A 25,470-nucleotide genomic window follows, 5' to 3' on the forward strand; every position below is an offset into this window, starting at 1 on the left:
ATTACTGTCATCCTATCAGGAACAACTACTGACTGTTAAGTCTGAGAAAACATCCAAGTAAACATTTGTGCCAGATTTACAGGTTCAATCTGGGTACCTTGAAAAGAAAAGGTGATGGATGGACAAAAAAGTGGAATAAGCCTTTAACCTTTGACCCCAGCTCTCGACGTAACGGTGTCAGCAATCCTCTGTCATCAAAGACGGATCAGTCAGAGCTGGAGTGTCGCTATCTTTTCTGAGACATCAAAAGTTTTCTGCTTGACTTGAAATAAGATGAGATGTGTTGAGATAGCTGCAGGAAACACACACACACACACACATTCACTCACACTCTCACACACACATAAGTGAGTCTGTGAAGAGAAGTGCCGGGGTTACGGGGAACAGATCTGACTCTCTTTCAAAGACTTTTATCTTTTTCTTTTGGCCTCAGCAGAAGAAACGAGAAGTTCAGATGAAACCGCTCAAGTCAAGTGAGAAGCCAGAGACGTGTCAGCAGAACGGATGTAGTAGTGTGTGTGTGTGTGTGTGTGTGTTGAGTGGGTGAACCCTCAAAGAGGCTGGTTGCACATTAGTGACTCAGCAGAGGCTCTGATAGGAAAGCACAGAGGGGATTCCCTCCCGCTGTGTGGGTGTGTGGGTGTGTGTGAGGGCATCAAACTGACTTTATGATCTGATCAAACACAGACATGTATGTTGATTTGAGCAGACAGGATGAAAGTTTAGACCGCGTCGGCTGATGAGGGCTGGTGAGGCGTTGCTGAGGAGGAAATCCACAAATCAGGGTGGATGGAGACGTTTTCTTTGCCAGACAGTCGTTTATTCAGCGTGCAGTCTGTTTACGATGCACTGTCTTTTAGACGGAGTGGCCCTTTAATGATTCTGTGACAGTATAATGAGAGACAGTGGGCTCACAGAGGGTAGAGCACTTGAGCAAAGGACACAAAGATAAGCAGAGATTTGGACTGTTGAAACGCCGGGTTGGGTCAGGTAGTTTGTTACTGTTGACAGAAAAGACACCTACACAGAAATTACAGCTCAGACCTACAGACAGTTTATTATGTGTTCCTGAAGAGACACTCCTCTGCCTCAGGGCGTGAGCAGCTTTCTAGGAAACACGCTGCACTCTGAGTTATCACCTCTTTCTCTCTAGACGGGCTGAACGAAGCATCCAGCTCAGATCAGATACTTCCAAAAACTTCTCCCTACAGATTATACCAAAGTAAAACAGGCTGAGAGCAAGTCGCTGAGTTCAACAGATTATCAAACGTGCATCAGTTGCCTCCGGCTCTGAGGAGCGTTTATTAACTTACTGTTTTAGTTTCTGGCCTCTTTGAGTGTTGTGGTGCACTGCAAAGCAAACAACAGCTCATGTTCACATTCAGGAGAGTTTACAGAGAATCTGCCAGCCATATCCCTGCTTTTTTGCGTTAAAGATGTGTCAGATTCTTGAGAATTTTGCTGGAAACAGCTGCCGGTTGGGTTTCAGGATGCCTGTAATGACGTCGAAAAGAACAGTAGAGCTGCAGCAGACTGTAAGTACTGGTTTGATGTGGTTTCTGTTACTCAATACAGGAAACAATTGTTTTCATCTCCTTTTCGTCATCTTTGTGTTCAGATTGAATCATTACTTTGAATGGCTCATTTGTTGGATGTGGACACTAAACTGTGACATTTTTACTATTTATGCTCCTGTGTTTGTCTGGAGACCCTACATGTAACCATGGCTGCATTGTTTACATGTGAAATTAGCTGTTTGCAGCTTGTAGCATGTCAATGCTATATGGTGCTAGGCCGGATGTTTCCCCACAAGGTGAGGAGAAGGAGGTGAGGACGACGTGCTGGTTCTCAGGTGTGAGCTAAGAAGTGACGACATGGACCTGTCCTTCCATCCATCGTTATTGGGAATGTAAGATCTATCTCCAATCAGATGGACGAGCTAGCCGTGCTAACCCAGCAACAGAGGGAATACCAGAAGGCAGAGCAGCATCATGCTATATACAGACATGGCTCACAGAACTAACATCAGACACCAACGCCACATTGGAAGAGCTTCACCTGCTGTGAGCAGACAGGATCCAGGAGACAGAGACTGAACAGACTGCTGAAGAAGCTCAGTCCTGGACCCTGTGGAGGTGGAGGCTGGCTGACTGGACAATGATGGACAAGCTGTCAGCATCTATTTTCTTATGGAGCTTTTTGCATTTTCTATACACTTTCTTAATTTTGCTTTCTTGATTGCTGCTGTGACTCCTCCTGAATTTCTTTCTTTTGGTGTTGACTGTTGTGTGTAGCAAGTTGAAGCCATTTTTTCCTGGTTAGCCTCACTGATTGCTGACCCCCCAGCGATCAGACTCTAGCATCAGCAATGGAAGATCTTGATGAAAAAAAAGGCGGTCTTACAAATTATAAGAGTGTGTGACCTCTTCTTTTTGGTGGTGACTGTTTTTTTGGTCAGGCAGTGTAAATAACCTCAAGAACAAGCCTAAAAGAAAAGGAAACGGGTAGCTCATTGCATCAGATTGCATAAACACTTTTGTGAACAGACTATTCCAACTACTCTACTCCCTACTTATTTTATTGTTATTTAGTATTTAATCCTTATTTATGAATTAAATTTTACCGGAATTTCCCGCAGGATGAATAAAGTATTCCTGACTCTTCTTATTTCTTTGTCTTCTTGAGCTGTTGGCCCTCTGTTGCTGATGCAGTGACTCATGATGTACTGTTTTCCATCGTTTTATGTCTGACTGAATGTTTTATTAATCATAGAGGTTGCTCGTTGTTTTATGCAGTACTTTGTCTGTTTTATAGCAAACACACACATGCTTTCGATTAAAGAGCTACATATCTTCTGAACTGATGCTACGGCACGTGTCTAATAATAAAAGTTACAATAACTCTAATTCTAACATGGTAAGCCAAGTCACAGTGGGTTTCACTGAGTGTTTTGGCCGGACGCTCAGGTTCACTGGTTCACGTTAACTTGATTTTTTTTCCCGTCACTTGATCCCGGCTCACACAGGAGTCGTAGGTGGTTTTTACGGCATTGTTGGAGCAGCAGAGTCGACGCTTGAGCAGATTTCGTGATGGAACAAGACGTGTTTACTGTCACAAACACATGCTCTGAACAAAATACTCCCGTCTGTGTGTGTGTGTGTGTGTGTGTGTGTGTGTGTGTGTGTGTGTGTGTGCTGCTGTAATTTTAGCTGTTTGTGCCAAACCATCTGCCTCCTGTCTGTGGAAACATTCAGTATGTATGGAACTGCAGCCTGCGGCACAAACAGACGCAGCGAGTTAAAATCTGAGGTGACAACAGACGATTACCGGGATGCTGTTGTTTACGGATGAACGACAGCAGGTATGTAAAGGAGGGAGAAGGAGAAGGAGGAGGAGGAGGTCCCTGTGGTTGTGTTCATGGCTCAGTCTACCTCTTTCTCTGTGTGTGTGTGTGTGTTTTCATGCTGTTGTGCAGCTGGAGCTCTGCCACCTGCCTCTCTCAGGCCTCCTGCAATCCGAGGAGTGACTCAGTGTGTGCAGGTCACGGCTGGGTGAGCAGCCCCGGCCATTAACACATTAAACACACACTGAGACACACAAACACAATCGATTAGCATTTTCCCGGATGCACATATTGTACCTAAGCAGACACGAGTGCCATTAAAGGTTCCACTACGTCTACCGGACCAACACGTGTGCTAATCTCTGCGGGATGAATCATTCAGAGGTTTAAAGCCCTGCGCTTCCTCTGACATCATCAGGTCGTTGTTGGTTATCAGAGCGCACATTACCTTCTCCTTCTTTGCTCGTTATTACCTGATCAAACCTCATCTGAAGGTCAGATTCTGCTCTGGCTGCTGCAGATTTGAGCCGGCAGTTGTAAAGAAAGGTTTCCTCCCATAAACAGAGATTTATGTCGCCCCGCAGAGTCACTTCCAGAACCATCCATCATGTGCAGGAGTGAATAATAAAAGAGTTTTAGGGCGGCTGTGGAAGGACGGACGGAGCAGAAAGTTACACAGTGTTCCTCGTCTTACCTCTTACACACGTTAAAGCTAAAGAAACAGAAAATGTGAGTGATGGAAATGGCAGATATTTCTATCGAATCTACTCTGTTTTCATATCTCTGACACATGAGCTGAAAATGACACCCTGACATGATAACACCATAGGAAACATGCATGTTTGAGTTATTTCTGTTTCCCTACATCACCGTGTCACACCTCTAATTCAAGCAAGGAAACAAGCAAATTATAAGAGAGAAAATGACTCACTGACTGTCACTGAACTCACAGCGCTTCGTTTAGATCACTTCCTGTCTAACGGAAGCTGAAGGTGGTGATATAAGTGTGAAATGTCACAGTGATGATGAGCAACGAGTTCAGGAGCGTTACAATGAGCTGTGAGTTGAATAGAAAGTTGTGTTGACAGGAAATAAATCAAGCTGCACGTCAAACTGCTAACGTGTAGAAACTAGATCTTTCTGTGTGACTTTATCTGAGATTTTTGGTAAATATTTGAAGGAGAAAGATGCTGCAGCTGTTTCCTGATTTACTCTGAACACAAACATTGTGAGAAGATGTTGAAATTCGACAGATGAGCTCAGATATTTAAGCTGAGCAGTGTTTGTTTTTAGCTCAAATGATTGGTAATGGACGTTGAGATCGTAATAACTTTTACTCTCATCAACAGATTGGACACGCTGGTGAAAAGCTGAAGGTGCTACTGAGACGACACAATCAAACTATCTTCGGCTTCTTTAGCACCACCTGTGGTCAAAGTCTGAACTGCACGAGAAGAATAAATCCAAGCTAATCCTAAGCTTTTTTTCTATTCTGTGCACAAACTAACCCCCAAACAGAAAAAAACAGCCTAGCATGGATAGATTGAATGTGATTTTGTTGGGCTTTCTCTAATTAGTCTATAAATGTTTTGCGCAAAGTGTTTTGGATTGCCTTGTTGCAGAAATGTGCTCACAAAAAAAAACTTAGACTAATACTGAAAAGTTGTGTGACAGCTTCAATCTTTAGGACTTGTTTATCTTTTTGGAAAATGTGAAATATATATATATATATATTTATATAAAATATAACCTAAAATATTTCCAAATAGGGGAAAGTCCTATTTTTTTTAATAAAAAAAATAAAATAAAATAAACTAAACTTAAATAAAATAAAAGGAAATAAAATAAAATAAAATAAATAAATGAAATAATTCATGTGGCTATTATCTCATCTTAAAGATGTATTTTTCCACTGTTTTTTAAATTTTAATCCATATTTTTTTACTGGCGATCCAACCATTAGGTGTTGGTAATAGAGTATTTAAAAGCTGTTCACTTTGTGTCTGTAAATAACCAAAACCTCTTATAAATTACATGAAAAACATCCAAATAACATGAAACCATGAGGATCAGTGGTTGATAAAACACCTGTGAGCTGTGAGATTCAGAAGTGGAGTAAACAGAGACTTCTGCAGAATCAAAAAGTTCTGGGAGGAACTTATAACCAAAAAGATAAACAAAAAAATGTGATTAACTGAAATATAAACTTAGATCATGCCCATATCTAACTGACCTATGATAAATCTGCTCTTATCATTATTCAATGAGTCACTAAGGCAGAGGGAACTATTTGATTCATTGGCTAAAAGTTAGCAAAGACTATCAAACAAATTCCCGCCCTTATCTGACAAAGACAACAAATTTTAAAAAAGGTCTAAGAAGAACTTTTAGAAATAAAGAGGAGGGATCGTGTTGAACAGAAGGAAGCTGACTCGTGAACTAAATGACATAAAATGCCTCAAACTTCATATCAGGCTGATTACGACTCAGCAGAAAACAAACAGAAGGCCGCAGTGAATGAGATCATCATAAAACACGCCGTCAGTGGAAAAATTTCTGACGGAATAAAAGTTAAAAATAAAAACACACACCTCTGTTTGCTAACAGCCTGCAGCAGCTCCTATCGTCTCCAGCAGCTGTTTAATCATTATATCACATATGAAGAGTCAATATTGGTCTGTATGACTCCAGGCAACATGCTCCTTATAACACACTGAGGAAACAAACAACACACACACCACACACACTGGGAGGGAGGCTGACAAGACGATCAATATTTATGATGAGAGTTATCACAGAGCGCGCGTTTGTGTGTGTGTGTGTGTGTGTGTGTGTGTGTGTGTGTGTGTGTGTGCTCATGGATTATAGAAAGCACCTGTTCACGTTCCCACTGATGATATGAAGCAAACTCTCACACACAAACACACACCTGTTTCTGCCAGGAGACATTTCGAAACACAAACCTTGAGTTAAACCGTTCATGCAGCTTTTTACATCAAACACGGAAGATTTTACAAAAGTTTGACTGAATTACGACGAAAAATTTCTGGACCAGTGTATCAAATATAATGCCGTCTTAATAATTAAGACATTTTGACTCGTGATCTGTTTCCTCTGCTGTCTGACTCTTACAGGGATGTCTCTTCTTTAAGCTTAGTTTGCTTTTTAACCCTTTAAAGCCCAGCCCATCGGAAAATAGCCCGAAAACACTAATAAAACAAAATCCACTAAAGATATATTGTTATATCATTGTGTTTATTAAATGAATGACATGGTGCAAATCTTCACTATGAAAAAGTAAGAGTAGGAGGTTTTTTTTTGGCATTCTGTGAATCAGGATGAGTGGCCTACTTCCTGTTGGCTGTTTTGGATCTTAAAAATAACCGTATAGAAATTTTCAGCATCTATTTTGTAGCTCAAACAGAGGCGTCAGTGTTAATGGTGTCAGTATTAAAGCTGTTAAAAGTGAAGAGGAGATGTTTGAAGTCACGGATCAGCTGTTGGTGGTTTCCTGTGTGAAACCAACGGATGCAAACGGACGTCACTCTGGTTTCGGTTTTGGTCGGGGTTATAAGAAAAGAAGAGACATCATGTCTCTTCTGAAGAACATGAAATAAAAGATCAAACATATGCAAACGCTGCAGCATTTAAGGTAGAGTGACGCTTTTCAGGCGGGCTTGTTGACGTAGCTCCCAGACTCATCTACTACAGAGCTGTTCTGTTGTAATACACGCAGAATGAGTAAATATATAAAAAAATACAAAAGTACAAGGCAAATATGAGCAATGCCTCAGTGTAATGATAGCTCCACAGGTGCAGGTCACACCTCAGCTGAAGTACAAATGAGTAAAAATGTAAATTATAGTTTGTGTTGGCTCAGGAGGAACATTGTGTGTTGAAGTAGAACCAGAGAAATGTTTTGAACATGATGCAGTGTCAGCATAAAAAACAGAAGTCTGTGTACAAACAAAGCCTACCACAAAGAAAGGTGCTTATTAGTCTGTGAGCTGCCAGTTTGGAAGAAGCTGTGGAGCAGCTTCCTGCCAGCAGCCTGCAGCGACGTGACAGACGAGACAGACGAGGAGGAGGAGGAACCAGAGAAGTTTTGTTCTGAAAACGAGTTTGAGCTGAACTGACACAGAACCAGACTTTTACAGAGTGGGCCAGAAAGATTTACCCATCGTTTTTTTCCACACTATTCAAAAATGCTTACAGACAAAGATATCAAACATTGAACACAGTTTCTATTCTTTATTCTCTGTCACCAAAAAGATTTACATCTCAATATGGCCGCCCTTTGCCTTCATCATCGCCTGGAGACGACCTGGCACTGTCTCTGCATCAAGTTTTGACCATGACTTCATCAGAGCTGTCTTCAAAGCGGTGACACTGCTGTGAGATACTCTTCAGACCTCCCTCTCCAGGATAGACCAGATCACAAAGTCCATTTGATTGATGTCCAGACTTGACGGAGGCCACATTCTCTTGTCCCAGAAGCCAGCTGCTGCTCCATCTTGTGTGAAGACAAACTGGTTTCCAAACGCATCGGTACACCAAGGCAACACTTTTTCTTCAAGCATGTGAAGGTACACCTGGCTGTTCACCTTCACACCCTCCTGAATGAAGACCAAAGGAGACTTTGAGTCATCAGATGCAGCAGCAGCCCACACCATGACTCCAGCTGCTTCTGACGATGTAAATGAGTTCATTCTGGGAATCGACCACTGCCTGAACGGTGAAGATCTTCTCATCAGACTAAACCAGGACTTTGGATCTCCTGCAGCATCATTTTCCCCCTATCAAGACGTTTTTTTCTCAGGAGCGGCTGAAATCAGTTGTCTGTGTTGCATTTTTAGTGCTTTCCAATCCTGTTTGACGATTCTTCTCAGAGAAGTTCTTGAGATCTTCACTTCCTTTGCTGTTGCCTTCATGCTCCTGCGAGGATTCCTTTGGATTCTCTTCCTCACCATCTCAACAACCCTTTTGGTCCAGACTGAACGTTTTCTTCTTGCTGCTGGTATTCCCAGTCTCCTTGTATCATTTCATGACATTGTAGACAGTCTTACGACAAACATTCACCTTTTTCATGATTTGCATTGTTGTCAGTCCAGCCTCCTTCAAGGCCACAATCTGGTCGCGCTTACCCTTCGATGCCAAACTCCACAATCATTAGGAGTAAACAAATGAACTCAGGTACATCAAAAGCTATGGGATGTTTGAAGACATTTGATTTTTGGGGGGTTGTTTTAGGAAAATTTCAAGTTCTACTGTTTGAAACAAGTTTTTTTTGGACCTCAGTAACTCGATTCTAGTTTCATTGGCTTCAATCCCTGAAGAATCACTGAAATCTGTCCAATTGGCTTGAAATTAACTAAACAGTCTCCTCTTCTTATCACCCTGAGCAGACTGGTATCTCCTGGGTAATACTCTAACAAATAACTCTGAAATAAACTTTTTAAAAAGCACCAAAATCTCCCCAAACCAAATTCATCTTAGACATCCCATCTCATAAAACTCTGGTGTGTAACAGCAACAAACCTAAACAAAGATCCTTTTTTCCACTCAAACACAGATCATAGTCTCTGTTTCTGATCACTTTTCATAACATCTTTATTGAATTTGTGTCTCAGTTTAAACATATTTACAGATACTTTAATTTTATTTTTTTTTAGTTCAGTAAAAATACAAATACAGAACACTCAGTTTTTCAAAATCAGTGTCGGTCCCAGCGACTCGATGGCCGCCCAGGTTTCCCCTGGGCTTCCTCCCCATCAGATATACATGGTGATGATGTCAGCGTGATGTCAGCGTGATGTCAGCGTGATGACTCGGGGAAAAGTGGCCGTACTGCATGAACAGACTGTTTGAGTTGACTGCCACCAGAGATGGAGGATAGAGATGGATGATGGATGAGATAAAGAGTGTTGGAAGGGAAAGAGGCAGATGTTTCTGATGGATGTGGGTGTGAAGAAGAATCAAACACGGGTTGAGTTAAAAGTTGGGTAGAGGTTCGATCAAAGGTGTTTTGTTGTTAAAAGTAAAAGAAACTTCCAAAGTTTTGTATCACAAATTATTTCTATTACATATTTTTTGCCGTAAAATTCTCAGGTAAGACCAAAAGCAAAACTTTTCCAATCTAAACTTTACTAAACTCAAACTTCCCCTGTTGGTTGACCTTGGTATGTCCCAATATCCCATAGACCAGGGTTCTCCAACTCCTACCCTGAAGGACCGAGAGGCTGCAGGTTTTCTTTCCAACCAAAAACTCCACCAGGAGGGTAGGAGTTGGAGATCCCAGCCATAGACGGTGAGTAATAACATTTTTTGTTGTATATTTTTGGTAACATTTCCAAGAAACAGCACCACACTGTCGTTTCCAGAGAATTTTACCCAACAGTTGGACATTTCATCGGCAAGTATCAAGTGTTTTTGTCTTATTTCCAGTAGAAATAGCCTTTTAAGGTCTAATATGAGCTGCATTTACCTGACCAGACCAGAGAAATGTCTGATTTCAAGTTATTCAAAGACAAAAATGAGGTCTGAGTTTCTTGGAACAACTAAAAAAGAAATCTGCCAATGGGATAAGAGAAAAGTTACTTGTATTGTATTTGTTTACTTGTTACAAGCAATTCAGACCTCATTTTTGTCTTTAAATAACTTAAAACAAGACGTTTTTTTGGACTGATAAGTTGAATATGGCTCATATGGAACATGAAAAGACAATTTTTACTTAAAATAAGACAAAAACACTTGATACGGTTTAGGTTTTGCAGTGTGGGACTATTTTAATTGGAGGAAGAATACATATTGGGTTTGTTTTTGACCACTATTTGTCTCTGGATGAGGTTGACCTTTTCAACTTTAACTCCTTTATCTTTAATTTTTTGTTGTTTTGTGCAGATTTGAGGCAAATTTCCTCCATTTGCTTTAAATATGTATGAACGCTCCATCCATCCATTGACTGGCTGCTTATCTCAAACAGCACCTGGTGCTGAGAGCTGCTCATCGACAGGTGAGAATGATTTCCTGTGTCACACAGGAGGTGAACAAAGATCTCAGCTGATATATTTTCTTATTTTTTCAGGGGGGCAGCAGGTGAAGCGTTAAAGCCTTTTTTTTTGGTCGTCTTGAAGCTTCGAGTGTCTTTTGTCAAGAGTCTGTGGTCGGCGTGGTTTTCACTACATCAAGAGTGCAAAGAAAACGATAAAACAGAATATAACCATGAGGATGTATTTAAAAAAAAAAAAACACAAAAAGCAGAGAATGTGAAAAAGCATAGAATCATCCAAGGCGTCACATTTGACAATAAGGCTTAGAAAGAAACAAAACACACACACATATACACACACTCTTCCTGCTTTAGTGCAATCTGCTCAGCTTCATCGCCTGCATGCAAGTCGTCTTCAGACAGAGGAAACTCTGCTCGTCACTCACTCCTTCTCAAACACACGGCGTCACGAGCTGATGATTAAGACTATTTCAAAAACTAGCTTCAAGAAGCCGCCGTTTTTTTACCGACATGAAAAAGATCAGAAGCATTTGGCTGATGAAGCATGTTGGATTTGGCGTTGGTGTTAAAGCAACAAGACGTTATGATTTCCTTATTTTGTTTTAAATCTCACTCTTAAATTAACCAGAACAAGCCCTCCTGAAATCTAAAGAAAGCGCAAACATTAGCGTCTCCTTTAATCTGTAATCGTCCTCCAATTTGCTGTTATTTCACCGTTGATCTGATTCTGAATGTTATGTTTGGGTTGTTAAGGTTGAGACGCTTTCCTCACACCCACACGCTCCGTTTTGATTGGACATGAGACGTGTAAACTGGAGTTGTTTCCCTCTTTTGCTGAGCTAATATTGTTTCACAGCGCGGCTCTGGAAGCTGCAGAGAGAGTTGTGTCAGGAGCGATAACTGGAGGCAGCAGAGACTGAGCCGCTAACCGAGCAGACAGCGCGGCGGTGTGTGGTGGCTCTGACTTCTGTCAACACGGCCAAGCTCTCCATAAATCTGGGCATTCAGAGCGAGAGGAGTATTCTGACTGTAAAGCCCTTAAAGAGAGGAGGCATGACGAGTCAGTGGAGGCTGGGGGGGTGAAAGTACAAAAACCAAACCAGCCAAGAAGTCTGGATTCAGTTTTCAAACACTCTGGTGTCTTTACTGATATCGTTTAGTAGATATGATGTTGGGAAAGTTCAGGTTGTTGGTTAGAAAGAAAGGGGAAGGGGTTGCAATTCGACAGCTGAACACAAAGCCAACATTTTTTTAAAAGTTTGACTTCTAAAAGTTCAACTTTAAACTGACTTAAACTTCTACATTAAAAGTTTTCTTGACATTTTTTAGGGCGTAAATGTCTTAAATGTCCCAAAATTTAAGAATTGATACAGTTGATTGCTTGAGCTAGCTATGAAGTCATATTTAAGACTGAGAAGATCAGATTGAGGAACTAATTTCTTAAGATAAAGAGCTTTCCTGAAGATTATGGGAGTTGCTGGTCTACCTCTGCAGAATTATCAACCATCTTTGATTGAAATGAGAAGTTAAGTTGTTAAAAACCTCAGAGTAAAACTGTTTCATGTTTAATCTCTGCTGGAGTTGAGAGTCTCATGCACTGAGACTGAAGGCCAAAGTTTTACAGATGTTTAATCGTGAAGAGAAGAGGTAGAGTTAAATGAATGAGAAGCATGAGGAAAGACGAGAGATCGATGGAGGAAAGCGGACTCACAGTCAGGCAGCTGATATGGGTTTGAACAGAGAATCGCGTCACGGCGGCTCAGCAGACACAGGAGGATCTTCATTTATTCAGCTCGTTCAGTGCTACACCTCTACCTGCCTCTTGTCCCCAAACAAAGTGCACAGATAAATGATTTACAGCAGAGGTTGTTTTAACCAGCACGCACGCTCACACTCATACAAACACACGGTTGAGTTCTCGCCTCGGTGGAAAGGATTCAGAGTGATTGAGGTGGAAAGGAAGCAGGAGATGACGGGATGGTTGAAAAGCAGCATCCAGACGAGTAGCAGCAGCGTGTTTTTCGACGGGGAGGAGTCGTGACCCTGGAGGAGGAGCGAAGATTGGAGAGGCCTGCTGCTGTCCCTGTGAGACTACTGATCCACTTATAATGGTCCACTTTTCTGAAAAAGGAGGATTAGAAGAGGAGGAGGTGGGGACCAAAGCTGGACCTGCTCTGATGATGCGAGGAGCTGCGAACAGCTCCAGGTCAAAGTTCTTCACATGGAGATGAAACGGGAGGGAGAAAACGAAGGGCTTTGATTCAACCCTGTGTCCCCATCACGGATTCGTCAGAATAAAATAAAAAACACCTCATAACAGACCCTGTAAAGTCCCGAAGTCTGTCTGTCTGTGTGGAAAAATGATACTTCTGTCAGTGCAGAGTCAAACTGACCGAGTGATCCTTCACAAAGACTCCCGTCTGCACTCTCAGCGCGAGTCTGTACGGGAGGAAAGTTTGGTCAAATCTCAAATAAACACTAAAAATAATAACAAAATATTAAGCATCCTGTTCTGGAGCTCGGTCCTTCAAAGAAAAGAGTCAATTAGAGCCAGTCGTGAGGCTGAGCAGCAAAACCCACCGTCCGCCGGAGAGACGGACAGAGAGCCGGAAAGACCAGGCTCTCCCTCCGTCTCCTCCGGGCACGTCTGCAGTCAGAGAGCAGAAGACAGTCTGTGGAGCTGAATGTAAGGTTGTCCAGTGTTGGTGGGTTGGGTTTCTTCAGGCCAGGTGGGCAGACAGGTGGCGCCCCCTGGTGCAGAGGAGGAGTAAGAGCAGATCCGTCTATAGCTGAGCCGGCTCGCTGCCAGGCAGGGTGATGTTGCCCAGGTGGAGGACGGGGAGCGGGTGAGCCTCGGTGTTGAAGACCCAGCTCTCCAACGGCAACAGGTCGTCACTGGAGAACAACAGGTACAGGTACCTGAGGGGGGTGGGTGGGTGGACGGGTGGGGGTGGGTTGGGATGTTTGGGATTGAGGTAGGTAAAAGAGTGGGTATGGATGAGGAAGGTGAGGAAGAAAAATAAGTGACTGAGCTCAGACGGTTGAGACCAGTGACGCATCCAATGAGCAGTCGTTAAAACAAAAACATCCTGACTTCAGTTTAGTTATTCATAGGCCTGTCACGATAATCAATAAATCAATGAACCGAAGGATAAATAAAAATGTGCTCGGTAAGTTTGCTCGATAAACTGACACGTACATGCATGTTTGTTTTCCTCCTCTCTTTCGACCAAAGAGGCTGAATGAGAAGATGGCTCACTACGTCTATCTTTCCTAACATCGGGGTGCATAGATTTTATAGCGGATTTAGCGGATTTATAGCGGAGTGAGCATCTGTCAAAAATGCGATCTTTGGCATTTTTTGCGACGGGGCTGCTCGGGCGTACACACGGAGAGAGCTGAAGCGAGTGTCCTGAGGGGTAAGGAGGAAACACACGCTAACATGAGTGATGGCACCAAAGATACGGTTCTTAAGCCGCCTGCCACAGTCCCAGTGTGGGAATATTTTGTTTTTTATCAGAATGAACAAAGTGTGAGCTCATGAACACCAACGAGCTGATATGTCGCATTTGTTTGAAAATAGTGGCGACGAAGAAGAAGAAGGGGAGGTGCAGCGGAGCCTTGTTCTTTGACAATCCGCTCTTACTGAGGCTTTTGGTCTGCAAAGTAAATAGAAATAAAAGCGCCAAATGGTGGGCGCTCAAAGACAGCTACATTGCCAAAGAAATGCAGCCCTTCAATACGGTTGGAAGCCAGAAATGTTCAAAATGTTTGACAGACAGTACGGATTGACTGGGAAAAAGTACATGCTACAAACAATTCAGGAACTGTATAAACTCCCTTTTATTTAGGCCATAGTTTTTATTGTTGTTGTTTTGAGTTTTGTTTTTTCTTTAGAGACAGGGTCTATGTTTTATTGTTTTTGATTAGTATTAATTATTTTCATTGACACGTATTTTTTTCTAAAAGAGAGTCCATTTCATTTTCATTGTATTTTTTTTCTCTTTCTTGTTTGTTAAATTTATTATATTTTTGGTTTAATTTATTTTATTTAAAAGATCCTGACTTTTTAATTGCAGTTAAATATTCTTAAGAAATTAAAGTTTCTTGCTTTTGATATGATGTACTTACTTTATTATCCCATTTATCATAATTACATCAATGAAAAAATGGAAAAAATCAAAATAATATTGACAATAATATCTTTTATCGGCAATAATATTTTGGAAAATTATCGTCTAGCAAAATTTGTTATCGTGACAGGCCTAGTTATTCGACTCGACTTCCTGTTTCAAGCTACTGCATTCAGGTGTCGTCTTTGTGCAAATCACTGTGACTGGCTTTGATGTGATTGGCCGGCAGCCAGCGGGGGACACCCACAGAGCAGAGAGACACTAAAGTCAGCACAACACGGAGCCGTTCAAATGTCAGTGTGTCAGAGAGCCACGGCCGACCCCAGAACACTGACACACACAGATAAATCTCCTGATGTTGGACGCTCCGGTGATAATTTGTGGTGAAAAAGGTCGGATAATTAGCTGCCTGCTGACAGAAAAGCCTGTTAAGCCTGCTTTGCTCTGTTTTATGATTATCTCTGACCTTTAACAGAGTTTGACTGACAGTTACAGCTGCACACACCGTGTTAAGGAACATCAGTTTGTATGCACAGTGATAAGAGGAGGTGGGATTTAAAGAGCTGCCAGCAGGGGGAGTCAGAGAGCCAATAAGGCTCAATGTGCCCTTCTGTCTGCATCCTCTATCTCCATCTATAAAATCATGATGCTTAGATACAAAAACTGACAACAGAAACAATCAGGTGACATAATTATCACCTTTGAAGGTTTTTTCTCACCATCTTGTTCTCAGTTGAACACATTTTAATCACCTTTCATTTCAGACTCCACCGTCCCTGCTCTGTTTTTAATTTTCCTCACACGCTCCAAGGATTTACAGGAAACCATGTATGTGTTAAATCCAGCCTCTCTGATCCGTGTTCACTCTCTGCGAGCTGCTGTTTGCTCAAATTAAAATCATTTGACAGCAGAAAAAAACAGGGCGCATGTTTTTGTGAAGCGGTTACAAGAAACAGGATGTATTAGTCACAAAAAAACAAACCCCTGGTACAAGAAATGCCCTGTTTTTGAAGCATTATTTTTCAAAATAAAAGCCTTTAGTGTTTTTTTTTTAAATTTATACACCACCAGCATCAGCATGTTAGAAGTGTGACTTGCAGGTGACGTTTTTGACGACATTAAAACATAACTTTGTCTGAAAACAGCCGCTGAGGAAGTTGTAGATTGTTTTAAGGTGTTATTGGGTGCAGATCTGGAGGAAATAAGAAGAAATGCTTTCTTTTCTCCTGCTCTTCCTCTCTTGCACTCAACGCACATGTTAGAAGAATGAAAATAAAGGCGGACTTTGACACAAACATCCTCAAAACAGTATCTGTATCTGCTTCTTTCCATCTGAATTTCATCACTTTCTGTTTGGTCTCACTGCTCCTTCACTACTCTTCATGTGGACGTTATTTCTCCAAATTAGTTCCTGTTCCTGCTTTAATTTGACCTCTAGAAGTTTCATCCAAAAATTGTCTTTCTCTTTATGAGTAAAACTTGCATTTAGCTCCATATTTACTAAAATGAAACACTAGCTTAACAAGTGGTACTCTTTTGATGTCACATCCAATTGTCTCTTTAAGACACAGAAGTAAAAACACACAGTGGGGAAAATAAGTATTGAATGTATCAACTTTTTTCTCATCACATTTATTTCCAAAGCTACAATTCAAACAAAATTTCTACCAGACATTGGTATTAACTCAAATAATCCACACATGAAAAGAAATCACAACGTTCAGATCCATAAATAATGATTATGTGGAATTAAGTACGATAACACAGGAAAAAAGTATTGAGCACGCTAACTGAGACTCATCTAATACTTAGTGGAGAAGCCTTTGTTTGCAATGACAGCTTCAAGAAGCTTCTTGTATGTTTTAACTAATGGCCCACACTGCTCAGGTGTGATTTTGGCCCATTCCTCTGCACAGATTGTCTTTAAATCTGGAATATTTAAGATATCTTTTTCAAGAATTTCCCCATACATGGCTCCATTCATTGCTCCATCAGTTATATGAAGTTTGCCAACACCATGAGATGAGAAACAACCCCATGCCATGATGCTTCCACCCCCAAACTTCACTGTTGGTGTAGTGTTTTTTGGCTGATGTGCAGAGCCATTTCTCCTCCAAACATGGTATGTAGTATGACAGCCCAAAAGTTCAGTTTTGGTCTCATCTGATCAGACAACATTCTCCCAGTATTCTACAGGCTTGTCAAGATACTGTTTAGCAAACTTTAAACCAGCTTCAACATGCCTTTTCTTGAGGAATGGAGTCTTGTGGGCTGAGCGTCCATAGAGGCCATGGCGGTGGAGTGCATTGCCTATTGTTTTCTCTGTAACAATTGTACCTGCTGCCTCTAAGTCTTTCTGGAGCACTTTCAGGGTGGTCCTTGGCTGGTTGAGTACTCTTCTGACTATCTTTCTGACTCCCTGGTCAGAAATCTTCAAGGAGCTCCTGTGCGTGGCCTGTTGATGGTAAGGTGGTGCTTCTTCCACTTGTGAATAATGGCCCCAACGGTGCTGACTGGAATATTCAGGTGCTTTGATATAAGTCTGTAACCAGTTCCATTCTGATGCTGAGCAACAATCAGGTTGTGAATGTCTTCAGAGAGCTCTTTGCCTTTACCCATCATGAGGTGTGTGGTATTTAACTGCTTGGTGAAAAAACACCTTTTTTATAGGACCATCAATTTGCTCTAGCCCAGCTGATGTTGGTTTGCACTAATTGGAAGTTCAAGTAATAATTACTGACAGATTTCAGGTGGTATGGTGTATTTCTTTGCCAAAGTATACAGCCTTTCCATGGTGTGTTCAATACTTTTTTCCTGTGTTATCGTACTTAATTCCATATAATCATTATTTATGGACCTGAACGTTGTGATTTCTTTTCATGTGTGGATTATTTGAGTTAATACCAATGTCTGGTAGAAATTTAGTTTGAATTGCAGCTTTGGAAATAAATGTGATGAGAAAAAAGTTGATACATTCAATACTTATTTTCCCCACTGTAAGTTTGTTCATATTCAAGCTAAATAATTTTCATTTTTGTAACACAAGATTTTCTGATAAATTACTGAAAATCTGAAAACCCAGAGTAAGCATATTCTGCAATCACCCCTCCCAGTTGAGCTCTCTCAATCAGCCGCTCACCGCCCACTTAATCATTGCATTAATCAAAAATAAAGTGATTAATTAATCAGGAACAGTGCAGTTGATTCACGGATGGTGCTAATTAATCTATTCATTAGTGCAGCGTGAGCTTACTTGAGTGTCTCTGCGAGGAAGAAGCTCTGCTGCACGTCGTCGTACGTCGGGTTGGAGGAGTAGACGTCCTTTACACCCGAGAAGCCTCCGCTCACCCTGCAGTACTTATCGATGGCCTGAGGAGACAAGGAGGCAAAGAAGGAGGAAAGGAAGGGAAGGAAACCGGGAGAGGAAGTCAGAAAAGTAAATTAAGAGCAGGAGGAAAAGGAATAAAAAAGCAAAAAGGAGCAGAAAATGAGGAGGAGTAAGAGAAAAGGTGGTGGGGGTGAGACAGAGGAGAGAACCATTTTAATAAGCTTTCAAAAGCACGCTGTAATTAATTTCTTAGCTGGTGACAGATTAGAGCGCGTCCTGGGGAGACACATACAGGAAACTGCTGCTGCAGAAAACCAGAGGAAAAGAAGATTAGCCCAAAAAGCCTCAGCCTGCTTCCCCTGCATTTACATTTCATCCTCCACTTTTTGTCTCTCCTGCAAGAAACGGCCGCATAATGAGGGACACGCGTTTGTTTTACTGCACACGGCTTCTGAAGAGGCTGTTGCATTATGGGAAAGTTTTCTCAAACACATTTTCTTCTGGTTTATGGGAAAGTGTGAGATGTTTTTCAAACTCTGGTTACAAAAAATAACAACACGATGTTCCTACAGCTCAAGGCAAGTTAAATTCAAGGCTTTTAAGACTTTTTAACGCCATTTATAACTGAATCTAAGACCGAATGTCCTACTGATCCAGGAAAATTTCCCAGTAAGCAACAGACCAGTCTACCTGGCATGCTGTTGCCGCATACACAACGCTAACTGTTTGTTTATGCAGGGGGCAGATTTTGGTGAATTACCGCCATCTACTGGAATGAGCTGGCATTACAACTACAATACAACAACACTAACGATAGACACTAATGGTAGTATGTAGGCACTACATACTACCTACTGCTTTTGCTAGTGGTAAGTAGTATGACTGTTATGTTGGGTCTGTTTTGTAGTATACTACTCTGGGTTTCCAATTTCAGAAGCGGAGCTACAGGTGATTTTTTTTTCCTTTTATGATAAATGTAGAAAACAATCTATGGACAGATCTTGGCCCTTTAGTTATTTTGTTAATCATATCAAACAGAATTATCATACTTTATTTCTTATCTTACACCAAAAGTTATATTGTTTACTGAAAATAGATCTGAAAATGATTTTCATTTTTACAGCTGATGGAAAAAAACCACTTCTATATAATCCACGTATGGTTTAAAAAGTATATTAGTGGTTTATATGAGCTTTAATGAATTTGTTGAAGTAAACACCTCTTGTTCGACTGGAAGTGACAAGATTTACTTTCACGGACCGTCCATCGTTAGTGTTGTTGTATTGTAGCTGTAATGCTGACTCATTCCAGTAGATGGCAGTAATTCACTGAAACCTGCCACCTGCATTAGGATGCTAGATTGACTGGTCCGTTGCATACTGAGGACTTTTCCTGGATACTGCAGATTTTGCAAGTTTTTGCATACTACCTACTACGGACTGATTTTTAGCCAAAATAGTAGGCACTGCTAGTGTAGTAGGCAGTTTGGAAAACAGCCAGTCTGTGAGATAGAAGTGAAGTGATGTGAAAGAAACGCACCACTGAACCACTTATTTACTTTTTTAAACCATACATGGATTATATGGAAGTGTTTTTCCATCAGGGGTAAAAAAAATATCTCTTCCAGATTTATTTTCAGTAAACAATATAAGTATTAGTGTAAGATTAGAAATCAAATATGATGATTCTGCAACGAAATGATTAACAAAATAACTAAGATGCCGAGATCTACCCAAAGTTGTTTTGTACATTTATAATAAATGCAAAAAAAAATCTATCACCTGTAGCTCCATTTTCTAAAACTGGAAACCCTAGTAGTATACTAAGAAACAGACCCAACATAGTCAGGCTAGTAGTAGGTGGTTTGAAAAACAGCCTACATCAATTTCCATGGGGTCAAGGACAATTAATAGAGTCCCAGCTGCAACCACATCAATGGTTTTGCCATAGATATATACACGCTGTGAGTCAATGGGAAGCAACGTTGTCACAATGACGGCCATCTTGGGACAGGACTGCTCGATCGCTCATAGCATTAAAATCAATGGAGCATGGACTTTGAAATAACTGTAGATTACTCAGTTTTCAACTGAATTTCAAATGACTTGGTTTGTTGTAAACGTCAGAGATGTAGTTATTTTACAGTGTACTTAAAAATAATTAAAACCATTGAATTTGGTATATAAATTCTATTGAGTCCATAGGTGGCCAAGTTAATAAGGTTTGTAATAATCCAATCAGTAAACGAGTTAAAAGTGTTTAAGAGAGTAAAGCATCCACCTTGACCCTGACTACAGTACGGCCCATCATGATAACCTGATGTTATGAGAGTCACTCAGTAAATTACTTAAAAAAATAATTGTAAATAAATGGTATCAATTATTTCAAGATTTGGGACTTTTTACAATCATTCTAACATTTTTTAAGACTGTTAAAGGTTGATTAAAGACATTTTAAGGCCATCTAAGGCCTTGTTTTTAGATTCATGAATTCAAAGCCTTTTAAGATTTTTTATGGAGCCGATTTTTTAAGGCTGTGACGTGTGTTAGGGTTGCATCTTTTTGTTGGACATGGGGTACGGCGAAGATTTCTTTAAATTCACAAAAATAAACACACTGCTCAGCCTTTTCAGGATAAATTCAGGCTCCTTTGGTTGGAGGTCTGAGTTGTGATGTAAATCCTTCAGTCCTTCAATTTGTTCCTCTTTTCAAGGGTTTATCTTAGATCCTCAGAATGCTTCAGAAACAACAACAAACATGGAGCAAAAGTGGATAAAATAAGGACGAATGAAGACTGCTTTCCTCAGAGGGGTATAAGTTGCAGCTCTGACTTGTTTTCTTTACATCGATACCACGACTGGTTGCATTTTGTTGGACAGCCGTCATCAACAAAGGCGTGCGACATGCAGGCCAGCAGCAACGACTCTGGAAGCGCTGCACAATTACCCGCTGAATTCATTTATCGATCCAGGTGGACGTTACAAGGACTCTGTGCTCGGGAGCAGGCGGAGTAAAGACCCGTTAATGTCCACTCCAACTCATCTGGACATAAACTCCAAACACAGCTCCTCCTGGTTATTTCCAGCGTGGACACGGAGGACGCAGGCGGCGACTGACTGACGTTAACTCCTGCTTTATTGATTTACGATGAGGATTTGTTTCACGGACGTTGGCGCCTCCATAAAAACTCAGGCTGCTCATACCTTATTGACTTTTACTGTTAACAGACGTGATCAAAAGAATCACCTACGTCCTTGTCCTCCTCTCACACACTCACACACACACGTCCTGTCCTGGAGTGACCACTTTGCTGTCAGCAGATTTCTGCCCTCCTGGAGCCTCACTACAGCCTGTGACACACACCCTCACACACTTACACACACACACTTATACGGAGCTGAGTGTATTCTTCATTATTTCTTGGTGCTTAAAAAGAAATTTGTTCACAGGTCACATTTGCTCAAACTTCCAGGCGATTCACAACAATACATCCAGTTTATTCTACTGTACATATAAATGTGTGTGTGTGAGGGAGTGAGACACACACACACACACACACACACATTAGGAGCCATCTGTGCTAAATAAATTACCCAATAAAGTCTACCTGCGGAGGAGGAGGAGTGTTTCTGCAGCTGCTAAGCGAGGACACGTTTCACATTACAGCAGCCTGGCTTCACCTTCACACACTCTGACACAAACACACACACACACTCACACACACACACACAGAATGTTGGAGGGACTCCGACATGGTCTGAGGGTGTGTACACACAAACAGGTCGAGGGTTGGATATCTGAATGGTGAAGTGGTGGAAAGAGGAAGGTGCAGGTGTTCAGTGGATGAGACGGACACAGCTGGGGTTCAGAGGGGAGTGTGTGTGTGTGTGTGTGTGTGCGTGTGTGTGTGTGTGTGTGTGTGTGTGATGCAAAATAGAGAAGATCACAGGTGTGTGTGTGAGATCACAAAGGGACAGAGCTGGGCTTTGTTTGAATAGAGTGTGTTAGTTGTGCAGTATACCGCTGTTTATGATATACCGTCAGTGTGTCTCATGATGTTCCCCACGCACTATTTTTGCTTTTACCACCTCATACACAGTCACATGTCGGGGTCCCCTAACAACTGTGTACGTCTTACATCGCGTGTCATAAATGTTTTCCATGTTTATCCATTAACCCTCTTCACTAGGGCTGGGTCTTGCTAGGGACCTCACTATTCGATTCAATTCAATTTCGATTTCGATTCTTTAGGTTGCGATTTGATTCAATATTGATTTAAATGCTTTGATTATTGATTTTCATGCCCCATGTAAACATATGTGGTATGTCACTTCATATTTTGTAAAGTCCAGTAGGGCTGAACGATTTTTAAAAGTAATCTAATTGCGGTTTGTTTTGGACCAATATTGCGATTTAGCATGCAATTTTATTTATTTATTTTTTACATTTTATTCCATTCTATTTTATTATATTTTATCTTTTTTTATTTCATGTATTTATTTATATTTTTTATTTTATTTTATTATTATTATTTTTTTATATTTTATTTATTTTTTATTTCATTTCATTTTATTTTATTATTTTTATTTATTTTATTTTATTTATTTATTTATTATTTTATCATATTTTATTTATCGTATTTTTTATTTTTGTATCTATTTTTTTATTTTATTTATTTTTTATTGGGGGAATTATCTTTTGCATTATTTACTAAAACAATTAATAAAATCATTCTATATCATTCTATAGTATGAAGGCTAGGTTTACAAGTTGTGCTGAAATTGAATTGACTGAAGGTTTGTGTTAATGAAACTTTTTTTAAATGTTATTTTTATAAATTGCAGACTCTGTGATTTGAAAATTGCGATGTCGGTTTGAATTCGATTAATTGTTCAGACCTATTTTGGAGCAATAAAACAAACGTCACACTTTGAAGCTTAAGGATCTGGCTTTATGCTTCTGCTGCTGATTTGGCTGACATTTTTTTTGTTGTTTGGTGTCTCGTGGCCCTCGTCCACTCAACGTGAATAAAACAAACACTCCCCCCATTTGCTAGGAGATGAATCGATTGACAAATAGTTTTACCCGCCCCTACTCTTCACCGACACATTTTGACTCTTGGTCCCATGTGCCTGCGCTGCACGCGCTCTGTTACAGTTTGACACAGTTTAACTCATGAACTCTGTAAGTAACAGCAATAAATCTCCATGGTTCAAGCCCCAACACTAATACCACTTTTAATCCTGAGTCCCTCCCTGCGTTACAGGTTGGGACTGACGCACTGTTTCAGAGCACATCATCATATCAGTGATAAAATTTAAATTCAACTGATGGAAACAGCGTCTGTTTCTCTATTTTCTATTGCTCCTAAATGTAGATTATCAGACATGTATGATGAGTCAGAGCTTTTGTCCAGTAGTTGCTCTATAAATCCAGAAATGTGGAGAAAGGATGAAAAGCATTGCTGCAGATTTTGATAAGAATGAGTTCATTGCATTAATGGAGCTAAAAGAGTGCGCACATTATGGTTATTTCAGCAGCTAAATACAAGGTAGACTGCTTTTCCTTTTTGAAGTCTTCAGAATAAAAGTAAGATCGCAGCGCTCAGGTAATTGTTGCTTTGCAAAATCACTCATGCATGCACGTCAAAATCAAAATTTCTGATGGTTCAGTATCAGGGGTAGGACTCAATAAAAACTGATCTGTTGCATCGTAGCTTTTAAGTTTCAAAGCCATACCATGATACCGTTAAATTCTTAAAAAACACTGTAATATTGTTTTTTTGTCCATACCACCATGCCCTAGTTGAAAGGAAATGAAACTGTGAAGAGACGTCAAAAAAAAAATTTCAGGAAAACTTTGAGCTCCTGCCCACAACGCCAAAATGACCATGAAGTATTTCAGTGTCCATGATGTCACCCTGCCTGATTGGTCAGCTGTCTAGCCCAATCCAAAAAGTCCAAACAAGCTGGAGGCTGCAGCTAAGACGAGCTCTCTGGGTGTCGCTCACAGTCAGACGTATTTTCTTGAAACGTCAGAGTGTCTTCACTTACTCCCCCTCAAAGAAAGCAGAAGTTTCACTGCTTTAAAAGAAAAGAGTTAAAAGACTGACAAGAAGACTGGCAGGAGGCAGAGGGAAACAAAATGTTTGACGAGCGGGCCGGCTGAGATTCAGACAGAAGAGACGCACCGAGCGCCGTACGGAAGACGAGCGCTTTAATCCTCTGTCAGACGGAGAAGAACAGAGGAGAGACGAGGACCGAGACGCTTTTCATTTCTGTTCTGTGTTTTATAAAGCTTTTCAGGTCATAACACAAAGGAAGGATAAATATCTAACACCTGAGAGACTGGAACGCTCTCACATCCTCCCACGCGCCGGTCAAAGGTCGGCACGCCAACGGCCGTCAGACTCTCGGTGTGGGAATGTTAAATGAGTCTTCTGTGAGCGAAGTTTCGCTTTATTCTTTTCTGAAACTGTTGGACTTCAGATCAGTGTGAACACGTTTAATCTAAAGTTCTCAACTCAAACCTGGAGAAAGTCTGAGCCTGGCTTTAATTTCCCCGTCAGTATCATTTAGCGAAGCCCCATTTTTCCAACGAAACTCATCTCTGACTCAATTTCAGGTTAATGCTTCACTCTAATGGACTCTAAAGTCATTTCCTCCAAAATCTGCTGGACTTTGTTGTTAAGAGGTCGGCTGCTCTTTTGTTCTGAGAGATTCAATAAGAAAAAATGATGATTCATGAGCTCGCTCTCACACATATTCAACAGTCTGTTAAAGGAGGTGTACGCGTGTTTTTAGTTACCTGTGCTGCCTCCCAGCCCCACTGCCGGTACTTGGGGTCGTGGGTGAACCTCCACATGTACCAGTACGTCTCGATGACCTCTGGACGAAGGATGTAGTACTTCTCGTTCTGCCGCACGGCCACAGCCTCCAGACCGCTGTCGAACTTAAAGGCCTCAGGGCCGAGCTTCAGCACTGGAGGAGAGAAGACGAAGATGAGGGAATCTGCATCATGTAATAACTCCAGTTTCATTCATTCAGTCTAAATGTGTGTGTGTTGGTGTGTGTGTTGGTGTGTGTGTTCTCCTCACCCGTCCTGTCGTAGGACTCGTGGCAGGTGTGTGCGATCTCAGCTCCCAGCTGCAGGTAGTGTCCCGCCTTATCGTCGGGTGAGCCGTCGGCACCCAACGCAAACATACCACCGGCGAAGCAGGCCAGGTGGCCCATCTTCCTCTCCAGGTGGCCGTTCTTCCACTCGCCGATGAATGTCAGACCGCCGTTTGATTTGCGAACAAGGTGGCGTTCGATGGCCTGAGGAAAAAGTGAACAGTGAATTAGATTATCTTTGAAGATGTAGGGATGGGAACTGGATTAGGTACTTTTATAGGTGCTGACTGAATTCCATCTATAATACCGGGTACCGATTTACCTAAAATGAAACAGTATCATGTTTAGGTACCTAAACGCATCTTTGTGACTGTGAGAGAGCGGGAGAGAAGGCAATTTTCCATGCCGGACATGAACACAGCATTGTAAGTTTAGATATCCTCTTAACACCCGAGCTTTTGTCTGGTGTGCATCTTTTAATTCACCTTCCCTATTTGGGATAAATAAGACCTAATACGTATAACTAAACTTGGGTCATTGTGCAGA

At 41.1% G+C, this 25,470-nt stretch overlaps 1 protein-coding gene across 3 annotated transcripts in view; it reads right to left on the reverse strand.

Moving 5' to 3' along the window:
• Window positions 1-10,581: 10,581 nt before the first annotated feature.
• man1a2 (mannosidase, alpha, class 1A, member 2) overlaps window positions 10,582-25,470 on the reverse strand; it is a 151,969-nt gene continuing 137,080 nt past the window's right edge. For all 3 annotated transcript variants that reach the window (XM_074694550.1, XM_074694549.1, XM_074694551.1), the window contains exons 11-14: window positions 24,909-25,128; window positions 24,620-24,792; window positions 17,739-17,854; window positions 10,582-13,271 (exon numbers count right to left, since the gene is read on the reverse strand). In XM_074694550.1, the coding sequence (XP_074550651.1) occupies window positions 13,136-13,271; window positions 17,739-17,854; window positions 24,620-24,792; window positions 24,909-25,128 (645 nt within the window). In that variant the 3' untranslated portion in view covers window positions 10,582-13,135. The remainder of the gene's footprint in view (window positions 13,272-17,738; window positions 17,855-24,619; window positions 24,793-24,908; window positions 25,129-25,470) is intronic.

Source organism: Halichoeres trimaculatus, unplaced genomic scaffold (assembly GCF_033239565.1).
Source record: "Halichoeres trimaculatus isolate MK-OKI-2021-1 unplaced genomic scaffold, fHalTri1.1 fHalTri1_scaffold_19, whole genome shotgun sequence".
Classification (NCBI taxonomy): domain Eukaryota; kingdom Metazoa; phylum Chordata; class Actinopteri; order Labriformes; family Labridae; genus Halichoeres; species Halichoeres trimaculatus.